We start from the raw sequence: 26,029 nt of genomic DNA, 5'->3' as shown, positions 1-26,029 counted from the left end.
TCAGGGATCCTCAAACTTTATTACCCATGAGTAGGGTTGCCATCTGGCCGGTAAAAATGTTGCATGATTGCAATGTTAAGTATAGGGATATACCATAAAAACATAGGATGGCCGGTATTTTTTTTCTAGAAAAGGTGGCAACCCTACCCGTGAGCCACATTCAATTGTAAAAAGAGTTGGGGAGCAATACAAGAATGAAAAAAAGTTCCTGGTGATGCCAAGTAAGGGCTTTGATTGGCTATTTGTTAGCCCCTATGTGGAATGGCAGCCTACAAGAGTCTCTGTTTGGCAATACACCTGGTTTTTATACAAGCAAAACTTCCCAAGCCAGGAATTCAAAAATAAGCACCTGCTTTGAAGCCAGAGAGCAACATCATGACATTTAAGGGGTTGGTGAGCAACATATTGCTTGTGAGCCACTGGTTGGGGATCACTCATCTAGACAATCACATAAAATATAAGTTCTGTATTATCAATAGCATTATAGTTAGAATTGTTCATTGTACTTCCTACAATAATTACACTCATTTTCAAGATAGAGTAAATGTGTCCTTGTAGTTTCAGCTATATGTCTGTATCCAAAATTACTTTAAAAAAAAACTAGTGTCTACGTCCAACCATTTATTAATTAACCTAACAAACCCTTATATAGTAAAATGTCACAACAAAGATGGCGAGCGTTTAGTGCCTTTTGCGTTACATTTTTTTCCCGAGTGGCAACAGCTTCCTTTAGCCAAGAGTTCCGCATATGGACCGGAAATTGCAGATTGTGCGCGGAAGAATGCTCGGGTGGGAACGGAAGCTGTCGGGAGTAGAGCGGATCGACAATGAACAACAAATTCGATGCGTGAGTGTGTAAAGGGCAGCGCTGATTTACTGCACTGGTCTCCCTGACAGTCGCTACATGGCATGATCGCTAACCCAGCCATACCGCCATCTATTTGCATAAATCACTCTAATAGCAGCACTGTAGTCGCTGGATCCACGCCCTGCGCCAATTACACGGCCACTGGAACAGTTTGTTGTTGCCTTTCATTAAATCTGACACCCATATTCCGCACTTGGCAGCGAGAGGGATTTTGTTAGTAGTTTATTGTTAAAGGCATTCATGCCTTTTATGGTACTTGTCAGATGCTTTTGCCACATGGAAATGTTCAAAAGTGTTTGAGTACTAAGAGCCAGTACTAAAACTGTCAGACAGTGGGAGGTGGCAGGGAGTCATTTGAAACATAAAAAAAACAGTGCTAAATTCCACCCATGTGCCATAAATTGCAGAGATTCCTTCAACTGAGTTGTTTTGACATGTCCAGGATATTGTTTCCAATCCTTTAGTGACAGGAATGTGCCTGGGTGAGGTGTGTGGGGGGAGGAGAGACTGGACTTGCTGGTTTCAATACTGCACCTGTGTTGTGACAACCTGGCGTGGTGTAATAATCGGTGCGAATGGAAGATGGCAGTCCCTGTGTTGTTTATATTTGTGTGCAATATGTGTAAAGGAAAAAGGTAGTGTTGCTGGTTCCTAGACCGAACACTTGCTGTGTAAACATATCACAGTGTAATAATGTGTACAGGGATGAAACCAAGGCGGCATCAGAGCATTAACTAAATTATGTGCCAATCACACTCTATCACAGTCACTTTGCTAATAATCACATAAGTGTTAATGTAAACTGGAGGATGCTTACCGGAACTTATGCAAAGAGAATTATTGTGCTTTTGCATGCCTCCTTTCTGTCATATACACGATCTTTTCTTTAAAAGGGAAATAGACTTTTGCACAGGAGATACAGTTAGGTCCATAAATCTTTGGACAGTGACAACTTTTTTTCTAATTTTGGTTCCGTACATTACCGCAAGCAATTTTAAATGAAACAACAAAAAGATAGCATAAAAATGTGAGGAACTAAAGCCTTTTTTAAAAGTAATTGGACAATAGACTCAAAGGCTATTTCATGGGCAGGTGTGGGCAATTCCTTCGTTATGTCATTATCAATGAAGCAGATAAAAGCCCTGGAGTTGATTTGAGGGAGGGGGTGCTTATGTGTAAGATTTTGCTGTGAACAGACAACATGCGGTCAAAGAAGCTCTCCATGCAGGTGAAACAAGCCATCCTTAAGCTGCAAAAAAACAGAAAAAAAACATTCGAGAAATTGCTACAATATTAGGAGTGGCAAAATCTATAGTTTGGTACATCCTGAGAGAGAAAGAAAGAAAGCACTGCTGAAATCAGCAATGCAAATAGATCTGGACGTCCATGGAAGACAACAGTGGTGGATAATCACAGAATCATTTCCATGGTGAAACCCCTTCACAACAGCGAAACAAGTGAACAACACTCTCCAGGAGGTAGGTGTATTGATATCCAAGTCTACCAAAAAGAGAAGACTGCATGAAAGTAAATACAGAGAGTGCACTGCAAGGTGCAAGCCACTCATAAGCATCAAGAATAGAAAGGCTAGATTGGACTTTGCATCATCTAAAAAAGCCAGCACAGTTCTGGAAAAACATTCTTTGGACAGATGAAACCAAGATCAACCTCTACCAGAATGATGGCAAGTAAAAAGTATGAAGAAGGCGTGGAACAGCTCATGAGCCATAGCATACCATATCATCTGTAAAACATGGCGGAGGCAGTGTGATTGCTTGGGCGTGCATGGCTGCCAGTGGCACTGGGACACTAGTGTTTATCCATGATGTGACACAGGACAGAAGCAGCCAAATGAATTCTGAGGTGTTCAGAGACAGTCTGCTCAAATCCAGCTAAATGCAGTCAAATTGATTGGGAGAAGGTTTCATAATGACCCAAAACATACTGCCAAAACAACCCAGGAGTTTATTAAAGCAAAGAAATGAAATATTCTTGAATGGCCAAGTCAGTCATCTGATCTGAACCCAATTGAGCATGCATTTCACTTGTTGACAGGCCCACAAACAAACAGCAACTGATAGCCGCTGCAGTAAAGGCTTGGCAGAGCATTAAAAAGGAGTAAACCCAGAATCTGGTGATGTCCATTAGTTCAAGACTTCAGGCTTCAACCAAATATTTGAAAGGAACATTTTATTTTCAGTTTTTTAATTTGTCTAATTACTTTTGAGCCCCTGAAATTAAGTGATTGTGTTAAAAAAAGGCTTTAGTTCCTCACATTTTTATGCAATCTTTTTGTTCAACCCATTGAATTAAAGCTGAAAGCCTGCAGTTCAACTGCATCTGAGTTGTTTCATTTAAAATTCATTGTGTAATGTACAGAACCAAAATTAGAAAAAAGTTTTCAATTTCAAAATATTTATGGGCTTAACTGTGTAAGTGATAACGTGCATGCATGCTTAGTGTCATTTACCTTTGCCAGCAGCAAAACGTTACTTTTACAAAAAGCAAAACATTAAAAAACACCTAGAATTCTGCTGCATTTGACTTTGGTTTGGGTTGGGTTTAAAGCACTTTGGATTTTTTTTTGTATAAGGACATGGTTAATGTGCTGTATGCTTTAACCCCTTCCCATATGCTCTCCCAGTGGGGCCTGTCACATAACATAATAAACAGTACATATGACATCAGAATACTTAATATATAGAGAGATAATTTAAAAGATGCTTCACTGGAAATTACAATTTAGCAGATTGTATAAGTAATAATCTACCCCACTTTGAAAAATGTAAGGATATTATAGGTCACGGAGGAGTTACATGGGAATGTAAAGATACGTGGCCAAAGGCATTATACTTGTAATGAAACTCATAGGTTATTTCTAATATCCTCATATTTTACAACAAAGGTTTTTTTTATAATAAAGTTTCAGAGAGTCATCTGACACAAGTACATTACTGAGCAATGCTTATAACTAATGACATCATTTAGCAGTGATTATATAGTGAATAAAGTCCCCCCTCTTGTAAAATATAAGGATATTATAAGTTACCGAGGAGTTTCATGACCATATAAAAACACGAGGCAAAAGGAGTGTTTTTATAAAGGTCATGGAACTCCGAGGTAACTTATAATATCCTCATATTTTACAACTGGGGGTACTTCATTTATTATAATACACAAGTTTTAGTGAGTCATGTGACAGAAATGACATCAGAACTCACTGTTTATAACTGATGACATCAGAACTCTCCATTATAAGGATATAATTTACAGGATATTCATGGCTTTTGTGTATTATAAGGATATTATATGGTGAATAAAGTACCCCCTCTTTAAAATATATGGATATTCTAAGTTACTGAATAGTTTGATGACCAAATAAAAATACAAGGCCAAATATCCTCATATTTTGCAACAGGGGGTACTTTATTTATTATAATACTCAAGTTTCAGTGAGTCGTGACAGAAATTGCATCAGTAAGCTTCAATTAAAATCAATGACATCACAAAGCACCGTTTATAAGGATGTAATTTACAGTTCATTCATGGCTATTGTGTATTTTAATGGATATTCATGACTCTTGCGATACATACCAGGTATTGAGGAGCCATATTTTTAAATAAAAAAACCTTTCCTGGTTCCTAACCATTCTTTAGTGTTTTATAAATGTTTATGCATCTAGTATCTTCTTGTCTCCTACAGCTTTATGATCGCCTTCCAACATTTTTTTTCTATGCACATTTATGGTATATTTATTTTTCTTTTAGTCTTAAAGATGATGACAGTGGGGATCATGATCAGAACGAAGAAAACGGCACACAGAAAGACAGTGAGAAGGAAAAAAATGACGACAAGGAGAAAAACCAAGGCTCTTCTAGGAAAAAGGTGTGATGTAACGGAACTACAATTTTCAAGTGATCATTTAAAGAGATACCAGTCTGGCCATATAGTGACTGAATAGCATAAGACCCCATTATTCATAGAATTGGCTATATATTAATGCAATTTGACCATGCACTTTGGTGGCAAAATTGAACTGATCCGACAGATCAACCTGTGGGATGATTAATATCATGAACGCATTATGGCCTATGAATTTACAGTTTTGCCATTAATGGAATATAGTGGATTCACATGTTAGCCAGTGAAAAGGAAGTTATTCGAAGGCAACAAAACGTCAATGTTTTCATTGCCCTTAGCTTCAAAAAAAAAGAATCCTTAGAACCTCATGTCCTCGGCACCAACCAAACACTACGTTTTTTTGTGTTTTAGTAGAGGTCTAAGGGCAGTGCCACACAAGACGTTTTATCGTTCATGATCTCAGCTACAGCAGAGTGAAAACGTCCTTTGATTCCTGTCCACCAGCTAACAAATCAATAGCTGTTGGGGAACCATATACACAGCTTGGATACTTAACAAAGTAGCCTAAAGTTTCCTCAAGAGGATACTTCAGGGAACTTTGCTTCATATTTGTTGTTGTTTGTTTGTTACTACTAATTTATTGTTTTGCTGTACAGTGCTTTGCCCTCGAGGAGCGCTTTACAAATAAAAATATACATACATACATATCTCCCCAGGACTGATTCCCATGTTAACCGGTGGACAGTAAACAAGGGACAGTTTGTCACCGCTCTAGCCAAAATTAATTGTGTGCGACAAAACGTCCATTTTGTCATTGCCCTAAAAGGTAATTAAACTGAAGATATGCACCAGACACAAACACACACTAAATCCTTTATCAAAGGGCATTAACTTTCTTGTCTTTAGAGAATAAATAAAAGTTAGACACTGTTTAAACAGGGTACGTTAACCATTTATACTGTGGCTATTTATTCAGTTGCAGCAGAACATAATATATTGGTTTTAGTTCTGACGTGTCTTTACATGTCCTTTAATCCCCCAATATTTATGAAACCGTGTAATGTTCTGTGTTCCTTAGAGTGTTGTGCCAGGTCCAGCCGAGCACCCCTTACAGTACAACTACACATTCTGGTACTCGCGCAGAACTCCAGGAAGGCCAACCAGCTCCCAGAGCTATGAGCAGAACATTAAACAGATCGGTACCTTCGCTTCTGTGAGTGTTTCCCAGCATTGCCTTTAAAAGCACAACAGTCTTGTATTGTCAGACGTGAGCAAAAGAGAATTTTTATTTAAAGAAGCCTTGAGGGAAAAGTGTACAGATTATATTGATTCATTCAAATGTGCAGGCTTATGCAATGTGTGTTTTTTTATTTGCCTTCCTTCATACATTTCTATAGTTAAGGAAATTCAAAAAAATGTCTCAATCCGAGGGATACGGGCAAAATACTGCCAATCTATCCCCATTTCAATTGAATAGAAAACAAACATCAAGCTTTGTCCTATTTAGTGATGTTATATCTCTTAAAAACCTGTGGTCCACTAATCAGCCAAAGTGTGATTACAATGTTTCCCATTCTTTTTGAATGGGGGCTGGTGGTTTTATACCTTCCTTGGGGCAATAAATCACCATGGGTCCCTGAAAAGGCTAATGTTATGCAGCATGATGGGATAATTTATCTTTATTTAATTATACCAGTATACTTTGTATATAGTTATGTCAATTCTGCACGTACTGCCTTTTACTTGGGAAACCATATTTAAAGCAGCCTAGAAAGAATATTCAAGTTTTCTACCTTTTGACAATGATCCTATATTATTTAATGAATTGTAGGCAAATTACAGTTCCACTATACTTTGGAGTATTTAGAAGGTACTGCACAGGTTTTAACTGAACACATGCTTTTAATGTATCTTGTCACAGGTGGAACAATTTTGGAGGTTCTATAGTCACATGGTACGACCTGGGGACCTGACTGGGCACAGTGATTTTCACCTCTTCAAGGAAGGGATCAAACCAATGTGGGAGGTAACGAGCTACAAGATAATATGACATAACCAAATAAATAATTAAAAAGGAAAACTAAGCAAGGGGTTTTAAACCTCCCAAACCATTTTTTCTGTTCAATTGTTTTTAGATTGTTCACCAGAAATAGACTTTTTTTTTCAATTACTCTCCATTTTCAATTTTGTACTGTTTTTTCCAAAAAAGTTTAAAGGGGACATAAAGTAGTTTTTTAAATGTATGTATAAATCCTCAGTACTAAATATCATTTTTTTTTAATATATGTCTGTTGAAACTTTTTTACCTGCTTTGAGATACAGGTGATAATTTCTGCAGCTTTCTCTCCTCTCCCTAGATCACGATCCCTCTTGAAGTTCAGCGGCCGCCAACTATCCTACTTAGGGGCAGCAATTCCTCAACAAGTATGTTTGTGCGTGCAGGTTAGGTCACCCTTGATCCCTTTCAGTAGTTATCAGCATCGGAGCATGGAAGGGATAGCCCATGAATCACTTAAGTCACTTGCAGCTGAATTTGTTGAGGAGTTGTTGGCCCTTAGAGCACCAGGGAGTAGGATGATTGGCGGCTGCTGAAGTTCAAGAGGGATCGTGATCAAGGTAGAGGAGATGCAGAAACTTTCACCTTTATCTCAAAACAGGTACAAAAGTTTTAACAGATTATATATATTATAAAGTTTTTTATATAGTGCTAAGAATCTATACATCCCCTTTAAATTTTAATGTCCCTGTCTCTGGTGTTTCAGTCTGGCAGCTCAGTAATTCAGGTGCAGACCCTGAACTCTTACAGTTTTGCAACATTTAGTTGATACATTTCTCAGCAGCATCTCTGGAGTATTGGCAACTATTGTATCAATTCTAACAGCTGCCTTTAATGAAAATCAGGGATTCTGCTCGTATCCACTAAATGTATCAATTTAGAACACTTACAGAGTTGGCGACCCCCCTTTTCAGAACTGCTTTTGAAGGTGAAAAATTACTTTTTACACTGATCTATTCCATGTTCATTTTGCTGCATTAACCCCCATATCTTAGTGTAAATGTATGTTTTTGTCATTACTATTGTTCTATTCTTAATTATCAAATTGCTGTAGGCACTACAAATACAGATTTTTTTTTTTTCATTTTATTCATTTGCTATCATAACTGGGCTGATATCTTTCATATATGCTTATGTCAGTGGTTGTTGGACCTTTTCAGAACCCCCACCCCTTATAGGCCCAACCTTTGGTCAGGGCCCCCTTAGCTCATTACAGTGTTACAGATGTAGAAAAGTATGTGTGAACAGCCCAGTGTAATGATCTAAGGCAGTGCTGTCCAACTTCTGTGGTACTGAGGGCCTGAATTTGGCTATGTGGTGGATAATGGAAGCCAGTGTTGACCATTCCCTATTTTTAAACCACACCCACTTTATACCACACCCATGTTACCGCAAGAACTTTTAAGACCATGTCCACATTAATTGTGGTAGCACACAAAAAACTAAATGGTTGGTGCTCACTGCAGGTGTATCGCTCATATGTGAAAAATGTAAGTCATATTAAAACATACCCTTAAATTCATATACCCCTCCTCCTCCTTTGTGGATAACACAGCACCCCCCAGAACAGGACAGGCAGAGTATGGGACACAAAGGCAGCATAGGACAGGCAGAGTATGACACACACACAGGGAGCACAGGACAGGCAGAGTATGGGACACAAAGGCAGCATAGGACAGGCAGAGTATGACACACACAAGGAGCATAGGGCAGGCAGAGTATGGCACACACAGGGAGCTTAGGTTAGGCAGAGCATGGCACACACAGGGTGCATATAGCAGGCAGTGCATAGCACACACAGGGAGCATAGGGCAGTTAGAGTATGGCACACACAGGGAACATAGAACAGGCAGAGTATGGCACATACGGAGCATAGGGCAGGCAGAGTATGGCACACACCGGGAGCTTAGGGCAGGCAGAGTATGACACACACAGGGACCATAGGACAGGCAGCGTATGATACACATAGGGAACATAGGGCAGACAGAGTATGGCACACACAGGGAACATAGAACAGGCAGTTGTATGGGATGTGAACAGGTGAACAATTTGGCTAGTTTCAGTCTGGTTCTGATGTGTGAACAGTACAGGGCTTTAGGGGTGCAAACATGTGTGGACAGTGCAGGGGGATTACAGGTGTCCTTACTGTCTGAATTTGAGGCATAAACAATGCAGGGGCCAGTTCATCTCAGTACTGAATACCTTTTAAAGCTTACACAAGGTAAGCAGTCACAGCAGGCAAACTTTCATGTGAGGTGCCACACAAGGGGGGTCGAGGACCTCTAGTTGGACAGCACTGATCTAAGAGGCAGTTAACGAGAAATGTCACAGGTTACATGGATTCACCCCAGCATTATATGAGGCCTGTTTGTGAACATTGCAGCACTGTAATGTAAGGATTAGCAAGCTTGTATAGGTACACCACAAAATAATGCCAGGGAAAGAAGTATTACCAAAATCATAGAGAACCATACTTCTTCTCATGTTGTGTGCTTCTTTGCTTAACCCATCCAGCCTGATTTTAAGTGTAGTCTTGCAGGGACCAGTGTAAAGTGCTAGTTCTGTCCCTTCCAGTAGTTCATGTGCCGTCTCTTCCCTTAACCAAACTTGGAGACAATGCTCTGTTGTAAAAGTTAGGGGAGAGCTAACAAGAATCTTAAGAAATGGTAGTACAGGAACAAACATATTAACTCTGGAGGAAGTTTAAGAGCTTGCACAAATCCTTAGCAGAAATATATGTATTCCCTAGGGAATATATATGGGGATCAGCGCCTGTGGCAACAGAAATTAGAAACAAAATATAGTGTAATACGTTCAAAAGGGAATGTCACCCTGTGCACTTGGAAAGAAAGGTGTACTCCCCTTTTCTTTGAGCCGCTGTTAATTAAAGAAAGGAAAAAGAAAACTGGATCCACGTGAATATAAAAACGAAAAAGTGACCTTCCTTTAAAAGAAAGCAATTCAATAGTGGAGCGCCTCCATACTATGTACAGAATGCCTACTTACAAACCACTATTGTGGCATCGTGCATATCAAGATAATTCCTTTTTGGTTCCTCATCCAGCTCTCCACTCCTGTTTGACTCCGAATGGGAAATAGGAACCGAGGATAGTGTGATATCGCTTTTATTAAAACATAATTAAAAACAAATAAAAATGTACACTCACATTTACCCTCCTTGGGTAATACGCATTTAGTCCCAACAAAAAGTTCGAGTGCGCTCCCTCAGGGCGATTCTGCCAAATATTTCGTGCTCCCCTGTGGTGCCTCTCCTGGGTCCAATAGCGCTCCCAGGACTTTTTTTGGACTTTTTTTTACAGTGGAGGGACTGTGAAGGGATCGGCAAGAAATACTTAAAGGACTGACATTTTTTACTAATTTGCAGTGTAAGCAATATATGTTTTATTGCACAAATCCTTGCAATCTAGCACTCAGGGCAGAGAGAGCCAGCATATGAATTTTAATTTAAAAAATGTATATATTTTTCCGAAATGTGAACCCTTTTATTTCTTTGAACATTGTTGAGCTATTAGGGGATCTAATTGTAATGAAACAAACATTATAGCAATTAAAACTGCTGATATTTGACCAAACTTCTTATTATATATTACAGTAGTACAACATTGCAGAATGATAAATACTAAGTTTCTCTCCTCTCTGCATAGGATGATGCAAACAAAAATGGAGGAAAGTGGATAATTCGCCTTCGCAAAGGTCTAGCATCACGATGCTGGGAGAATCTCATACTGGCCATGTTGGGAGAGCAGTTCATGGTTGGAGAGGAGATCTGTGGAGCTGTTGTCTCTGTTCGTTTCCAGGTGAGATTCTGCTTGTGGTAAAGTATGCTATACAGGTATGGGATCCGTTATCTGGGAACCTGTTAATCCAGAAAGATCTGAATTACAGAAAGCTTGTCTCCCATAAACTAAATTTATCCAAATAATCCACATTTTTAAAACTGATTTCTCTTTTTCTTTGTAATAATAAAACAGTCGATACAATATCCTTGCGGCATGCACTCGACAGATCAGTAGACAGCGGTGAAATAAAACAGATTTATTAACCAGACATTTTCCCTAATGCGTTTCGTGTGATCCCCAACGTACTCATAGATAAGTGGTGCAGGAATTAAGCCTGCATAATATTACTAATAACACTAAAAGGTTGTAGGATGGGGGGCGTGGCCTGACTGCTGATGGGATAGCACGCGCTTGGTAGAGCTCCGCAGCACACCCGGCTTATATCCTGATTAACCTGCTCTATTACTTCTACTTTTGGAGCTGGAGCATTCCGACGAGCATCCTTTACCCCAACGAGAGCTCATGGGGCAGAATAAAGCGCAGAAAAGGGCATCGGAGGCTGCAGCCCGGCTAGACAAGTATGCCAGAAACTCGTCTCAAAATGGCGGCGGTAAAGGCCCAACATCGCAACGCTCAACCCCTGAGAGGGAGTCTGCGGCGGCCGACCCCAACAATAATGATGAGGTCGGGGACCCACATCCTGCAGATGAACCGCTGGGTGAGCCAACACTTCGCGATGTTCTGAAAGAAATCCGGGCTGCCAATGATTCCTGTACTACGCTCATAGAGTCCAAGACGGACGAAATCAAAATTGATTTGTCCATTATTAAGCACGACCTCCAAAAGCTGCGGGAGAGAACTACAGCAGTGGAGTCGCGGGTAAGCACTCTTGAAGACGCATGCGGTGAATTGCCTGCACAATATCGTGAAATGCAGAAAATGATGGTGGAATGCCAGCGCAAGTCGGACGATCTGGAGAATCGTCTGCGTAGGAGTAACCTACGTTTCGTGGGCTTCCCTGAGAGGGCCGAGGGGGCTGCTCCCGAAACTTTTATTGAAGCCTGGCTCAAAACAACCTTTGGGGCGGACCAACTCTCCGCGACGTTTACTGTTGAGCGGGCGCACCGGGTACCTACCAGGCAATCCCCACCGGGAGCCCCACCTAGGCCGATGATCGCCAAGCTCCTCAACGCAAGGGACCGCGACAAGGTGCTTGCACTGGCTAGAGTTCGGGGTCGGCTGCAGTATCAGGACGCCACGGTTTCCATTTACGCTGATTACTCCATGGAGGTCCAGAGGCAACGCGCGGGATTCCAGAGCTGCAAGATCCGTTTGCGCAACGCTGGGCTCACCTACGCCATGCTCTATCCTGCCAGGCTCCGGATACAAGCGGATGATCGTACCTTATTTTTTACTGCACCACGAGATCTTAACCAGTGGTTGGATGCAAGAGGAGTAAATTAGTTTTTCAACGGATATGCTGCAATCTGTATGTGAGTACTGTGCTTGACTGCCTTCTCTTGGGCCTTGCGGGAAGTTTTTGGTTACTACCTCCGCCCATTGGGGCACTTTTACTCCACCTATGCCCGAGCATTGATGGCCTATGTCAGTTATAATGGATCCCTTTGGGTTTTATGAAGGACCGCTATCAGTACCCTGCAGCATTTCTCCTGGGATGTCCCGGAGTGGGTTAATGTTTATCTGCATGTCTGAAGCTGCGGGTTCAACAGCTCTTTTTCTTTGTACCAAGTTGCGTCTTTTTTCCCTTTGTTTTTTCTTTTTTGACTTATTTTTGACTTTTATTTTGCTTGTTGCAGCCACTATTTTTATTTACCTTTAGGGGCGCCAACGGAGTGGCACGGCACGCCCCCAACAGGAATGTTCCAACGGGTTAACTTTGGGGTTCAAGTTCTGCCTTTTGTCAGTTATGAGGTAGAAGGGGAGGGGGGTTTATCTTTTGGGCGGCTTAGTGATGTTTTTATGTTATGCATCCCTAAGCCATTTGTTAAACTTTTTTATGCAATTTTTTTGCTCTCTGCTCAAAGAAATGCTTTAACTTGTACTGCAATGTTTAAGGTATATATGCTGTTACATCTGGGAAGACAGGAAAATGGCGATTAACCTCACTAGTTGGAATGTAAGGGGTCTGAACTGCCCAATAAAACGTAGGCTGGTCATGGATTTCCTGAAGCGACATGCCACCTCCATTGCATTCCTGCAGGAAACCCACTTGACAGGATCTAAGGTACTGGCTCTGCGGAGGCCCTGGGTGGGTTGGGCTTACCACGCCGAATACTCGACCCATTCCTCAGGAGTGTCCATTCTCATTAGTAAATCTGTTCCCTTTGTTTTTGATAGCATTAAATCTGATCCTTAAGGCAGATATATTTTCTTGCATGGTTCTATTCATTCCCGGGAAGTCCTGCTGGCAAATATCTATATCCCCCCTCCATTTGATACTCGGGTTATCCAATGCCTAGCTGACCAGCTAATTCAATACCCTCATGCCTTGGTTATAGCAGCTGGGGATTTTAATGAAGTCATGTGCCCAGAAATAGATAGACTGCTCAAGCGTCCTGACAGGCCGCCCCCTCAACACACCAAGCTTAGCAGAATGTGTCAGGCACTGGAGTTGCTAGATATCTGGCGAGTCACGAACCCAGCCAAAAAGCTATACTCATGCTATACGGTTGCCCAGCAGGCGCTTTCTAGAATAGACCTGGCCTTTGTCAATGCTGCTGCGGTTCCTCACGTCACATTTGCCTGTTACCTCCCCAGAGGTATATCCGACCATGCTCCTCTCCAACTTAAGCTCACTGCATTGCATAAGCCGGATAGGCCTCGCCTCGCTATACACCCTGTGTGGTTGAACATCCTGGACAACCAGGAGGATGTGGAAGAGGTGATAAAGGAATTCCTCGAACTAAATTCGGGAATCCCCTGCGTTCTACCGATTTGGGACTCCCTTAAGATCTATGTACGAAATTCTATAGCTGCGGATATCACTGCTTATAAGAAACAGTCTAGGCTAGCGACTCAGGTTTTGGAAGAAAAAGTTGCTGAGTGTGACGCTCGAGTAGCTTTAGCTCCTACTCCGGAGAATTTTAAACTGCTCCAAGTTGCGCAAGATGACTATTCCCTAAGTCTTAAAACCAAAGCGCAAAATTATCTCTATTTTTCTAAAGTTGGAGTTTATGAGCATGGAGAAAAAGCAGGGCGGATGCTTGCACACTTAGCCAAATCTCAGCACTCACCCCCACCGATCCCTGTCTTGAAGGACAAACACGGAATCCTCCATACTAATCCTACTGAGGTTAAGAGTATGCTTACTGATTTTTACACTGATTTATACTCCAGCAAATTGAATGTCTCTAGTGAGGAAATTGCAGCTTTCTTGCAGAGGGGTTGTCTCCCTGCTCTCACTCCTGAATATAGGGAGACTTTAGAAGCAGATTTAACTCTCTTAGAAATACAGGAAGCGGTGGACTCCTTTCCAGTGGGTAAAGCAGCTGGGTCTGATGGCCTCCCTATTGAGATTTACAAGCGGCACTCTAAAACCTTGACGCCGCAGCTCCTGAACATGTACAATGGAGCCATACAGCTGGGGCAGTTACCACAATCCCTATATGAAGCTGCAATAGTGTTACTTCCCAAGCCGGGGAAGGATCCCCAGCTGTGTGAATCCTTTCGCCCCATTTCACTTCTCACGGCTGATGTGAAAATCTATGCAAAAGTCCTTGCTAGGAGACTAAGTAGAGTAATTACCCAGATAATTAACCCTGACCAAGTGGGGTTCATTCCTCAGAAAACCACCAGTCTAAACACCAGGAGACTCTATCTTAATATGATGTTGGATTGCGGGGTCAAGGGGGGTAGGGCCATTGCAGCGCTTGACATTGCCAAAGCTTTTGATACGGTGGAGTGGCCCTACCTCTGGCAGGTTATGGATTTCATGGGATTTGGCCCAAAATTTATCACTATGGTTCAGTTGTTGTATAAGCTCCCCACAGCTTCCCTGAGGCTTAACTCTCTCCACACTCCGAGCTTTTCACTTACCAGGGGAACGAGGCAGGGGTGCCCTCTCTCCCCTTTGCTCTTTGCGTTGGCCATTGAACCCTTCGCCCAGGCGGTAAGGTTACATCCCCAAATCAGAGGGTTTGAAAGAGAGGGCCAAGCAGAAAAGATCCAATTATATGCAGACGACACATTAGTATATCTTGGTGATAGGGGTCAATCTTTGCAAGCCCTGGTTGAGCTCACACAAATATTTGGCAGAGTCTCCGGTTTACAGACGAACACGCACAAATCTGTATTGTTTTTGGTCGATCCGTTGCAGCCCGGCGAGTCATTGACTGCCTGCCCCTTACAAGTAGTAGAATCCTTTACGTACTTGGGATTGCAAATAGCACTCCCTATTGACAAGTTTCAGGAACTAAAAGGTTGTAGGATTTGAGCGCATGTGTGAAGTGGATTTTTAGTTTATAATAAAGCAATACCTTCTACTTGATCCAAACTAAGATATAATTAATGTCTATTGGGTTTGTTTAATGTTTACATGATGTTCTAGCAGGACATATTTTATATGTCTTGTTGAAATTACAGAATCCCTTGCACCGCTAGTAGAGCTTAACTAAGTTCAGTCCTGTCGATTCAAATCAATTTCACCAGGAGTCAATTAAACTGTTTTATGGTTTTTATTGTGGGAGGAACCTGGAGGACCATACAAACATAGGGAAAAGTTAGTTTCCATCTGGATGGTGCCCTGTTATTAGTAAACTAAATGCGGTTAGTGCACAGATTCCAAAGAGTGCTTCGAAGTGCAAGTAAATTACAAACATCACACAATTTCAAACACACCCACAGATGGTCTGTTTTAAATTGTGCATGTGCTTATTGATACTTTCTTTTCTTTTATAAATGAATAATTTAAATTATATGGGTAAGATAGGCAGATAACAATTAAGGGCCCTTACTCACGGGTGCGTTACGGTTTTATGTGTTCAGCCGCAGGGGATCACAGGAGTAGACCGCTGAATTCTTTTCAATACGGCTTTACTTAGATGCATGTAAGCGGCTAACGCAGGTGAAATGCAACATGCTGCGTCCCAACCTGCGTTCGGCACTTACATGCATCTGTGTGAGCACAGCTGTAATTGAAAAGAATTCAGCGCGTCTACTCCTGCACAGCTTCAAATGCCCGTGAGTAAGGGCCCTTAAAATACATAATCTTTCAATCAAGGGCAAATGATTATTTAAAATTTGGAAAGTGTTCTTACGTTTGATTATTTTAAGCACAGGTGCATCAACCCCCATCCAGGTTACCGCTATCCCATTATACTTGTATAACAGTGATTGAGGAGAGCACTCCGAGAGCAGGACTGCTGTGATAAAGCTTTAATTGAAGCCCTGAATTAAGGCTTGATCACAGCAGTCCTGCTCTCTGAGGGCTCTCCTCAATCACTGCTTTATAGGCAGATGATTATTATTAAGAATAATTTAACCCTGCACTCTCCTAAATCCCTACTGTGAATGTATGTGCGTAGTGGAGTTGGGGTGGCGGCTACCCCTTCCTTGAGAAGGATAACCTATCCTGGAATAATCAAGTAGGGGTATATGTTAACTATTTATAAAGGAGGCTTTTTAAATGGTTTTAAACAATTATAATGTGCAAAAAACAGCTGTCCTGACCTGGAGAGGAGAGAAATATATTTAGCAATTTAAATTAAAGAGGATGTTAAAATTTTGCTCCTGGTAGAACTTTGGTAAGAAGAAGTTTACACATAATTGTTTAAAAATTTGAAAAAATCCTCCTTTATATTATATGAATAATTAAAATATACACATAGCCCAATATTCCAGTGTAGGCTATCCCTCTGAACAGATTGGCAGTAGGGATTGAGGACAGTGCAAGATTAAATTATTCTGCAGACACTCTGCTTCTTCATCATACATTACAACCTTAAGTTTGCAAGTAGTACTTGAAATTGCCATTGCATTTGGTTGGTAAAAATCTTACCAGCTTTGTTTATTTTAATCATCCATACAGATAAAACACATTAGGTTGAGGCTGTATGAGTGTTAATTCTTATATCTGTGATTCAGGTATATGATTAATAAATAACAAGAAATAATTTCCTTTATTGAATGTGCAGGAAGACATCATATCCATTTGGAACAAGACTGCAAGTGATCAGGCAACCACTGCTCGTATCCGAGACACATTGCGCCGAGTCCTGAATTTGCCTCCCAATACTGTTATGGAATACAAAACGCACACAGACAGCATCAAGTATGTAACTCTCACCTTGCAAAGCGTGAATGATTACCTTTTTAAAAATTACCTTTTCATTTTGATGGTCTGAACTATATAAAGGATAACAGCGTACCTGAGTTTGGAAAATACATTTTTAAGGCCAAATCATATTAAAAACACTGATCTCGCACTAGAAACTCTGAAACTCAAACTCAAGGGAGCAGATTTACTAAAGGGTAAAGTGGCCTTCGCTAGCAAATATTCGCCAGAAATCCTGTCCGCAGTCACATCGCCCATTTACAGGTGTAGAGGGCAATTCACTAGCGAAAGAGACCCTTACTAGCGTAGTTTAACCAACGAATTTTCGATCAGGCGAACAATCGTTAATCCGCAAATTCAGTTAAGTGCGAATTTTACAGAGTGTTACCTCTTTCGTGAGCGTTTCCTTTGCCAATTTAGACCTTGCAAACTGATATGATGAAGCTACATCCTCCTCAATCTTATGTCAGTGACCTCATATCCTGTATGCTAAAGTCATAAAAGTTCTTTAAAAAAAAAAAAAGTTTGGATTAAGTACTGTTTAATTATAGAGAAAAAGGAAATCACTTTTAAAAATTTGGATTATTTGGATAAAATGGAGTCTATGGGAGACGACCTTTCCATAATTCGGAGCTTTCCGGATAACGGATCCTATAGCTGTACCTTGAATGAACTAACAACTCGAATGGTATCTTATTTAAGAAAAAATTTGAATGGAAAAAAAACTTGAGTTTAAGTTGCGAAACTCAAATTAATCGAGTTTACTGCTGGAAATCTCTCTATTTATTCAAGTTTTCTGGCAAAACCCTCCAAAAAATCTTGAACATCATGAAGGCTATTAACATCTTCAAATGGTTCAAGGGACCTCTGCCATTCACTATTACATGACCTTGACAGGTTTTAGATATTTTCGGATTCATACTTTTTCCAGGGTCGGGGTATCATTTTTTTTTTAAAGTTTTGACCAAAAAAAAAAATTCACATTTTCATGGAAAACACAAGTCGAACCTTAAATAACCCCCTATGTGTTTGTTTATTGTTGATGCTTAAGGGACACTTGCTGCTCATTTTGATTCTGTAGAGCAAACTGGTTGTCAGATCTTCAGTCTGAGGTCTTTCAACTGGTCTTGCTGAGCTACAAACTTGAGTTACTAAGAGAGGTTACAGATGCGTGCTCATGAAGGTCAGTTCTTTAGGGTGTTATTTTTAGCTCAGGCCAGTACACCCACCGTTCAGCCTATTATACCTCCAAACTTTGAAAATATTTGTTTGCAACAATAATGGCATGCCTTGTGGCTACACCTGCACGCTCTGCACCATTTTCGTTATCCGTGCAAAAGTGTTTTGCCGCCTACCCGTGAGCTAAAATGGCTTGTGTGGCAAAATCTCTGTGTGCCATTACCCTTAGAGTTCCCTTTATCTGTCCTACCAATACCTTTGCAGTGTATAACTATAATTGGGATGTTCTGACCCCAGGGTAGAGATTATGATAAAATACACATGGCATCTTTAAAGGAGAAGGAACCCCTAAAAATGCCAGGTTTTAAATACTGAATTTATTGCATCAGCCTAAAGTTTCAGCTTGTCAATAGCAGCAATGATCCAGGACTTCACACTTGTCACAGGGGGTCACCATCTTGGAAAGTGTCTGTGACACTCACATGCTCAGTGGGCTCTGAGCAGCTGTTGAGAAGCTAATCTTAGGGGTCGTCACAAATTATCCAGCAGAAATTGAGGTTGGTCTGTAATATCAGATGATGCTACAGGACTGATTATTTAATTCTGATGCTAGTTGCACTGGTTTTTGTGCTGCCATGTACTAATTATCTGTATTAATTACTAATCAGCCTTATATTGTGACATTTATACTGTGTACTGTATATTGTGAGTGGGTCCCTAAGCTTAGTAAGTGACCGCAGCACAGAGCATGTGCAGTGAATCAGCAGAAAAAAAGATGGGGAGCTACTGGGGCATCTTTGGAGACACAGATCTTAACTGTTAAAGGGCTGTGGTTGCCTGGGGCTGGTACAGAAGCCCAAAACATAATGTATAGCATTTCTAGCCTACTTCTTTAGTTTAACTTTCCTTGTTTTTTAAGTTGTAAATGAGCAAGGAGCCTTTAACACTTCATCTCTGAAGCACTAGACACAATAGGTTTGACTTTCCCTCAGCTGGTTGATTTGGATAGAATTTTCTAATAATAATAATCTTTGGGCCAACTGTAAAACAAATTAGTTACAAGAGAACTAAAGCCTTGCTAATACTCTAGACCCCCTCCAGAGGACTTTGTCTTTATCCCTGAACTGCACCACTGGGGGCCCTAATTTGTTTTAAACAAGAGTTAAATACAGAGGGGTTGGTGAGTGCCATCTTGCACAGCCTGTTGTTCTCTTCTCTGATCGATGAACAGGAGCATTCTCATACTCATACTCCTGGTGCAAGATGGCTGGAAAGAGGAGCACTAGCTCCACTCACCAACCCTGCTGCACTACTACATATGTATGTGTTTTGTATTTCTCTTTTGACCCTGTTGTTGTTGGACTGTAAACAAAAGAAATCATTAGCCCTTTCAGTCACACATAGACATTGTTTAGGAGGCCCTTACATTTAATAAATGTCTATAAATCCCAGTAACTCTTATTTTTATAACAGAATCAGATTAAAGTAAAGTGGTATTTTTTGTTGGTTTTTCCACGTCCTAGTGAACGACAGCGGCCGCTGACTGAATTCTCCATCTCTCCCTAAATACCACACCCAGCGGAAGGGTCTTTTTAAAAAAAAAAAAAAAATTCTTCCAAATAGTCAAGCCTCTTAAATTATTGTCCCATTTTTGCATGCATTTCAGAAATAAACGTTCTTTTTATGTGTGTTGGAATGTTTGATTACAGCAAATAAAGAGGAGCTAGATCAGTGCCCTGTCCCTTTAACAATACCAGGCCCACATTAGAGAGATGAGTTTAAAAGGGATACTGTCATGGGAAAAAAAAGTTTTTTCAAAATGAATCAGTTAATAATGCTGCTCCAGTAGAATTCTGCACTGAAATCCATTTCTCAAAGAGCAAATAGATTTTTTTATATTCAATTTTGAAATCTGACATGGGGCTCTAGACATATTGTCAATTTCCCAGCTGCCTCCAATCATGTGACTTGTGCTCTGATAAACTTCAATCACTCTTTACTGCTGTACTGCAAGTTGGAGTGATATCACCCCCTCCCTCCCCCGCCCCCAACAGCCAAACAAAAGAACAATGGGAAGGTAACCAGATAACAGCTCCCTAAGGGCTAGTCCACACGGGGAGATAGCCACACGTTTGCGGTCGCGGCGACAAAGCGCCGCGCCAGTCGCCGCGACCGGCGCAGGCGACAGTTTTGTATGGGCGCCTATGTAAAAACGCCTGTGCTAACCACACGAGGCGATGCGCTTTTCAACAGTCGCCTGAAAATGCCTCGCCAGGCTTTTTCAGGCGACTGTTGAAAAGCGCATCGCCTCGTGTGGTTAGCACAGGCGTTTTTACATAGGCGCCCATACAAAACTGTCGCCTGCGCCGGTCGCGGCGACTGGCGCGGCGCTTTGTCGCCGCAAACGCGTGGCTATCTCCCCGTGTGGAATAGCCCTAACACAAGATAACAGCTGCCTGGTAGATCTAAGAACAACACTCAATAGTAAAAACCCATGTCCCTGAGACACATTCAGTTACATTGAGAAGGAAAAACAGCAGCCTGCCAGAAAGCATTTCTCTCCTAAAGTGCAGGCACAAGTCACATGACCAGGGGCAGCTGGGAAATTGACAAAATGTTTAGCCCCATGTCAGATTTCAAAACTGAATATAAATAAAATCTGTTTGCTCTTTTGAGAAATGAATTTCAGTGCAGAATTCTGCTGGAGTAGCACTATTAACTGATGTGTTTTGAAAAAAAAATCATGTTTTCCGATGACAAATCCCTTTAAAGGGGTGGTTGACCTTCAAGTTGATTTTTAGTATGTTCTAGAATGGCCAATTTGTAAACACCTTTTCAATTGGTCTTCATTATTTATTTTTTATAGTTTTTGAATTAATTGCCTTCTTCATCTTCTGACTCTCTCCAGCTTTCAAATGGGGTCACTGCCCCCATTTAAAGGAAAACTATACCCCCCAAACAATGTAGGTCTCTATAAAAAATATATTGTTTAAAACAGCTCATATGTAAAACCCTGCTTCATGTAAATAAACTATTTTTATTATAATATCGTTTTTTAGTAGTATGTGCCATTGTGTAATCCATAAATAGAAAATTGCCATTTTAAAAAAATAAGGGCCGCCCCCCTGAGATCATATGAGTCACTGTGCACACAAACATACCAACAAACTATACTTGTTTAGTCACATGAGCCAATTAACAGACAGAGTTCGGTCTTTTGCTTCAACACTTCTTCCTGTTACAGTTAGAGTTGAAGTATTTCTGGTCAGGTGATCTCTGAGACAGCACACAGACCATCACGAAATGGGGGCTCAAGGCAAGAGATGTAATAGGGCAATCTTTACTTACATACATATTCCAGTTTGGTAAGATTTTTTAATATGACACTTAATTTGATACATCTGTTGCAAGTATTCATTTTGGGGGTATAGTTTTCCTTTAAACAACAAATGCTCTGAAAGACTACACATATATTGTTACTGCTACTTTTTATTGCTCATCTTTCTATTCAGGCCCTCTCCTATTCATATTCCAGTCTCTCATTTAAATCAGTGCATGGTTGCTAGGACTTTTTGGATCCTAACAACCAAATAGCTGAAATGGCAAACTGCTGAATAAAAAACTAAATAACTAAAAAAAAAAAAACAAATAAAAATGAAAACCATTTGCAAATTGTCTCAGAATATCACTATCTACATCATACTAAAAGTTCATTTAAAGGTGAACAACCCATTTCAGCAAAACTGCATACTGTTGTTGGTTGCACCCGTTAATTGCTACTTTATTTTATTTGCAGGGACAAAACAAGCTTCAGAAATACCAAAATTGCTTTGTGAACATAAGGATCTTCTCCTGCTTTGCTGGCCTGCTTTCAGTTTGAGTATTCTTGGTTTTAAGCACCACAAGTAGCTTCATGGCCAGTGGCCCAACGGTTCTTGGACAAAGTTCCATACAGCCTCAACTCTGGCTGGGATTGGGTTTGACCTTTTTGTTGTTTTTGTTTTTTTTAAACCTGTTATCTACAGCAATCGTCTTTTCAAGAGCTCTCCACTACAGCTGCATCCCTCACAAGAGGGAAAAAGCCTTGTACATTTATTTTCGGAATCTTATTTTATTTCTAGATTTTATTTCATTTTTAATTGATGAAAGAAGATTGGCGTTGAACTTTCTTTTGTATGTAGAGTGCTCTTCAGCACCGATGGAGTTAAGTGCTCCCTTCTATTGAGAAGCTACCCTTTCTTCTCAAGCATTGGCCTTGTTCCTTTTCTTCAGCACTTTGTTACTTTCCTTTCCATTTGTTATGCAAAGGATTATTTGTATAGTAGTAATCGTATTACCTGACCCATTACTGAGACATATCAGTATTATACTTTGTGTATATAGAAAAAATGTCTGTTTGCTGATGTCTGCGGCTGTCACTCCTGCTACAGCTTTGACATTAAATCGTAAGAACTCCTTGGTTCCATTTTTATAATGTATTTTACTCCAGTGACATTTCACTAGGGGGTTGATTTATTTAGAATGGAGGAAATGGATTTTGCCAGCTTGTTCACAAGAGGTGGAAAAATAGAAGCTTGCAACCTAAAGGTGGCCATAGACGCACAGATAATATTGTACTAAACAAATTTTCGTACGATATTTGGTGCGTGTATGGTGGGAAAAGAGCCGACCGATATCGGCAGAAGACTTGGATATCGGTCGGCTCGTCGTTCGGGCTGGAAGGAAAATTGGGTGCCTTTGAAGGGACCCAAACATCGGCCATTGTTAGTGCTGAATCGTCGGATACAGGTAGAATTCTATTGTTTTTACCTGTATATCTGACAATTCAGCTCTACACGTGTGTATTGAAATGAACGATCTTTTCCAAGAAAGATCGGAATTGTTACGTCTATGGCCACCTTAAAGCCTGGCACCATTGACATTTTTTTTTTTTTTTTTTGAAAAAACAAAATTGTTAAAAAAGAATGAACATGGGGGAGGGGGGAATGCATTCAGTGCAAAAAACATAAAAAGCTATCATGATAAAGAACATAGCTTTGTATTTTAAAATTGATGAACTGTTCCTCTTTTTCAATTCTTAATAAGTCAACCCCCTGTGTATTTTAGCTCAGGGACGCTCCTTCCATGAGGCAAAAAATCCGCCCCTGGGATCTTAAAGGAGAATTCAACCCTAAAGCTGGCCATAGATGCAAAGATCCAATCGTGCGAATCACCGTACGATCGGACTTTCCCATCTCCCGACCCGCCACTAACCATTCAGATCAAAGTCTTACCAGTCAGATTAGTTAAAGAACAGATCAGCAATGTTCTGCCCCTGACAGCAATCGTACGATATCTATGTCCAACCAAAGCTAGTGACAGTCTTCCACTGAAAATCGTACGATCGGCAATACACGCAGAGATATTATCCGCAGCCGACAGAAATTTTCTAACCTGTCCGATCGACCAAACAACCGATCTCCGCCGGACGAAAAATGACGGGACTCTCCACACACGGTTCGAAAATCGTACGAATCCTGGATTCGTACGATCAGATCTTTGCGTCTATGGCCAGCTTAAAACCCTTCCCTACGTGGACCTTCCCACCCCCCCCCAGCCAAGCTGCTAACTCGAGGAATGCCCCTAACTTTTTACTTACCCCGCAGTTCAGATACAGGGATCACAGTTCACGGCAGCCATCTTCCGGGTCTTCAAGTCTTCTTCTGGCACTTCTGCAATTTCTGTCTATTTCGGTGCATGCAGTTGTTGCAGGAAATTGCTCCAAATGCGCGTGCGCCGCTTCGCCGGTCTCCGTCTCAAATTACCAAAGACTCGGAAGATGGCTGCCGTGAACTGCGATCCCTGAATCTTCCCCCGAGGGGTAAGTAAAAAGTTTGGGGCATTTCCCCTTGTTGCAGCCAGGCTGGGGGGAGGAGGTTCTACGTAGGGTAGGATTTTTTTTAGTTAAATTCTCCTTTTAGTTGCGAGAATTCTTTTTTTTTTAAACTGGAAATTTGACTTCTGGTGTGCAGGGTGCAACTGCAATTCTGGGGGGGGGGGGGGGGGGCTGGCATTGGGAATGTCACCTCAGGCTCATCACTGCCTTGGCTATGTGATTAATGTTGCATGGATAATTCAACAGTACACACACAATCTTGTGTAAGACATTGACTCAGTCTTTAATTGAACTTACACCGGTTGTCATGGCCTGTGTATGGGGCCAAAACTAATGCCTGTCCAACTAATATCTGGCCATTGATTCGCCAGATATCTTAATTAAATATTCCTTTGATGTTGTCCTCTACCGATAAATCTGCACAGACCCAAATGATGGGTAGCCAAATATTTATTTTCATAATAAAAGTGTCTACTTTTTGTCAGTTTTAGTGTTTGCAGTCCCAAAAGATCTGCCTTTATGCTAGTAACATATTTATAAGAAAGGATTAAAAAGACCAAAATTAACATACAATAGTTAATGAAATCCTTATATTCCTATACAGAATGCTTCCCAGCCCCACACATTTATACACCATAACATATGACACAGCATACGCCACACAGTGAAAATAGTTTTTGCTAAAAACACATTATTTTACCATTCTAAAAAATTACAAATACATAATCTGAGCAATTTTGTAGCCACTACTTTATTTGTTTCTCTTTTTAAATATTATTATTACTACAGTGAAGTGTAAATTTCACATTTTACCCTGATTTTTATGTTTTTCCTCTTTTTACACTGTGTTATTGTGGTCCCACCAATATATAATGCATTTCCCTGAATTATATTTTCCTGGATTCTACACCATTTTTTCTGGTCCCCTAAAAATACATAAAATGGGGGTTCTACTATTAATGCATTCATGTTCTGCTTCTCTACAACTTAAAAATGTTTACTACTATGTGGCCACAGTCATGTTCAGGAACGCACATTAATTGTGAGGTTAGGGAATAAGTTGTAGATATTTTATATTTATCACACAGCTAAATCCATTAGGATTCAGAGAACAGCTTTTAATGTGTTTCATTATATTTGTGTTAATTTTGTATATACAGCCATGTGAAAAATGAAGTAACTGTACACCCAATAGCAACGTTTGGCTTTTTAAAAATATTTCGACATACACATATTTGATCTTCATTTTAACAATACAGATAGATCAGTGAGATATAATATAACAAATATCATGCACCAATGACATTTAGTAGTCCATTGTGTAATTTAAATAAATGTTAATGCAAATTTCTTATGTGGGAAATGTAAGTATGCCCCTACAATCAGGTGCACTAGATCAGGTGCTGAGGATCTTTAGTTGGGTTTGCTATTTGTTGTTGAATCAGTCATTATGCTGTTTGGCCAGGCCAAACCAACAAGTTCAGACATGGAGCCTACAGGTAGTTTTTGCCACTACTGATGTAAGCCTGGAAATAGCCTTTGCTTTCTAGAAGGAACAACAGGGCAAGACTATAAATTTGCCTGTGAACCAGGGCTTCTGGAACAATATGCTCAAGATGGTAAAGTTATTACCAGAAGAGAGTATTTCACCAGAAGAATAGCATACCATCAGTAAAGCATGGTGGTAAATATGTTCTGGTTTGAGGCTGCTTTGCTGCATCAGGGCCTGACCAGCTCACAATAATATAATTCACTATAAATGCTTCATTGTACAGAGAGAGCTTGAGAATAATGTGAGACCATGTGTCAAAAGACTGAAGCTAACCCGAAAATTGATCTTGAGCATGTCCCAATGAGCAATGACCCTAAACATTCCAGTAAATCCACCAAGGAGTAGCTGAAAAGGAAAAAAAGAGACTATGGGACACATTTACTAAAGGGTGAAAGTGAAAATTTTAAGTGGTTTCACCAAAAAGGAAGATTCCTTTCAACATCGCCAATTTACTGAAAGGGGAATACAAAAAGTTTTGGAGAATTAACTTTGCAGTGGTGAAAATTCTCTTTGCGTTGGCGTAAATTCAACTCTCTTCTCTAGGT

The 26,029-nt window shown here is 40.5% G+C and overlaps 1 protein-coding gene across 2 annotated transcripts; it reads left to right on the top strand.

Annotated features, from left to right (window-relative positions):
* The first annotated feature begins 698 nt into the window (after positions 1-698).
* MGC89871.L (eukaryotic translation initiation factor 4E family member 2 L homeolog) lies at positions 699-22,512 on the top strand. Of its 2 annotated transcripts, NM_001096143.1 has the most exon segments (7): positions 806-847; positions 4,637-4,754; positions 5,809-5,943; positions 6,652-6,756; positions 10,452-10,604; positions 16,739-16,875; positions 21,854-22,510. In NM_001096143.1, coding segments are annotated over 7 exon segments (708 nt in total). In that variant the 5' UTR covers positions 806-827; the 3' UTR covers positions 21,894-22,510.
* Positions 22,513-26,029: the final 3,517 nt, after the last annotated feature.

Source organism: Xenopus laevis, chromosome 5L (assembly GCF_017654675.1).
Source record: "Xenopus laevis strain J_2021 chromosome 5L, Xenopus_laevis_v10.1, whole genome shotgun sequence".
NCBI classification, from domain to species: Eukaryota; Metazoa; Chordata; class Amphibia; order Anura; family Pipidae; genus Xenopus; species Xenopus laevis.
Note: the sequence above shows the minus strand (reverse complement) of the source record. Positions and strands in the feature narration are given on the sequence as shown.

What these genes read in the sequence shown, in the direction of transcription:
- MGC89871.L (XM_018241346.2), top strand. Translation starts at nt 828, where the DNA reads ATGAACAACAAATTCGATGC. An exon ending in GGATCAAACCAATGTGGGAG is followed by an intron (nt 6,757 to 10,451) that starts GTAACGAGCTAC and finishes CTCTCTGCATAG; the next exon opens with GATGATGCAAACAAAAATGG. An exon ending in ACGCACACAGACAGCATCAA is followed by an intron (nt 16,876 to 21,853) that starts GTATGTAACTCT and finishes TTTTATTTGCAG; the next exon opens with GGACAAAACAAGCTTCAGAA.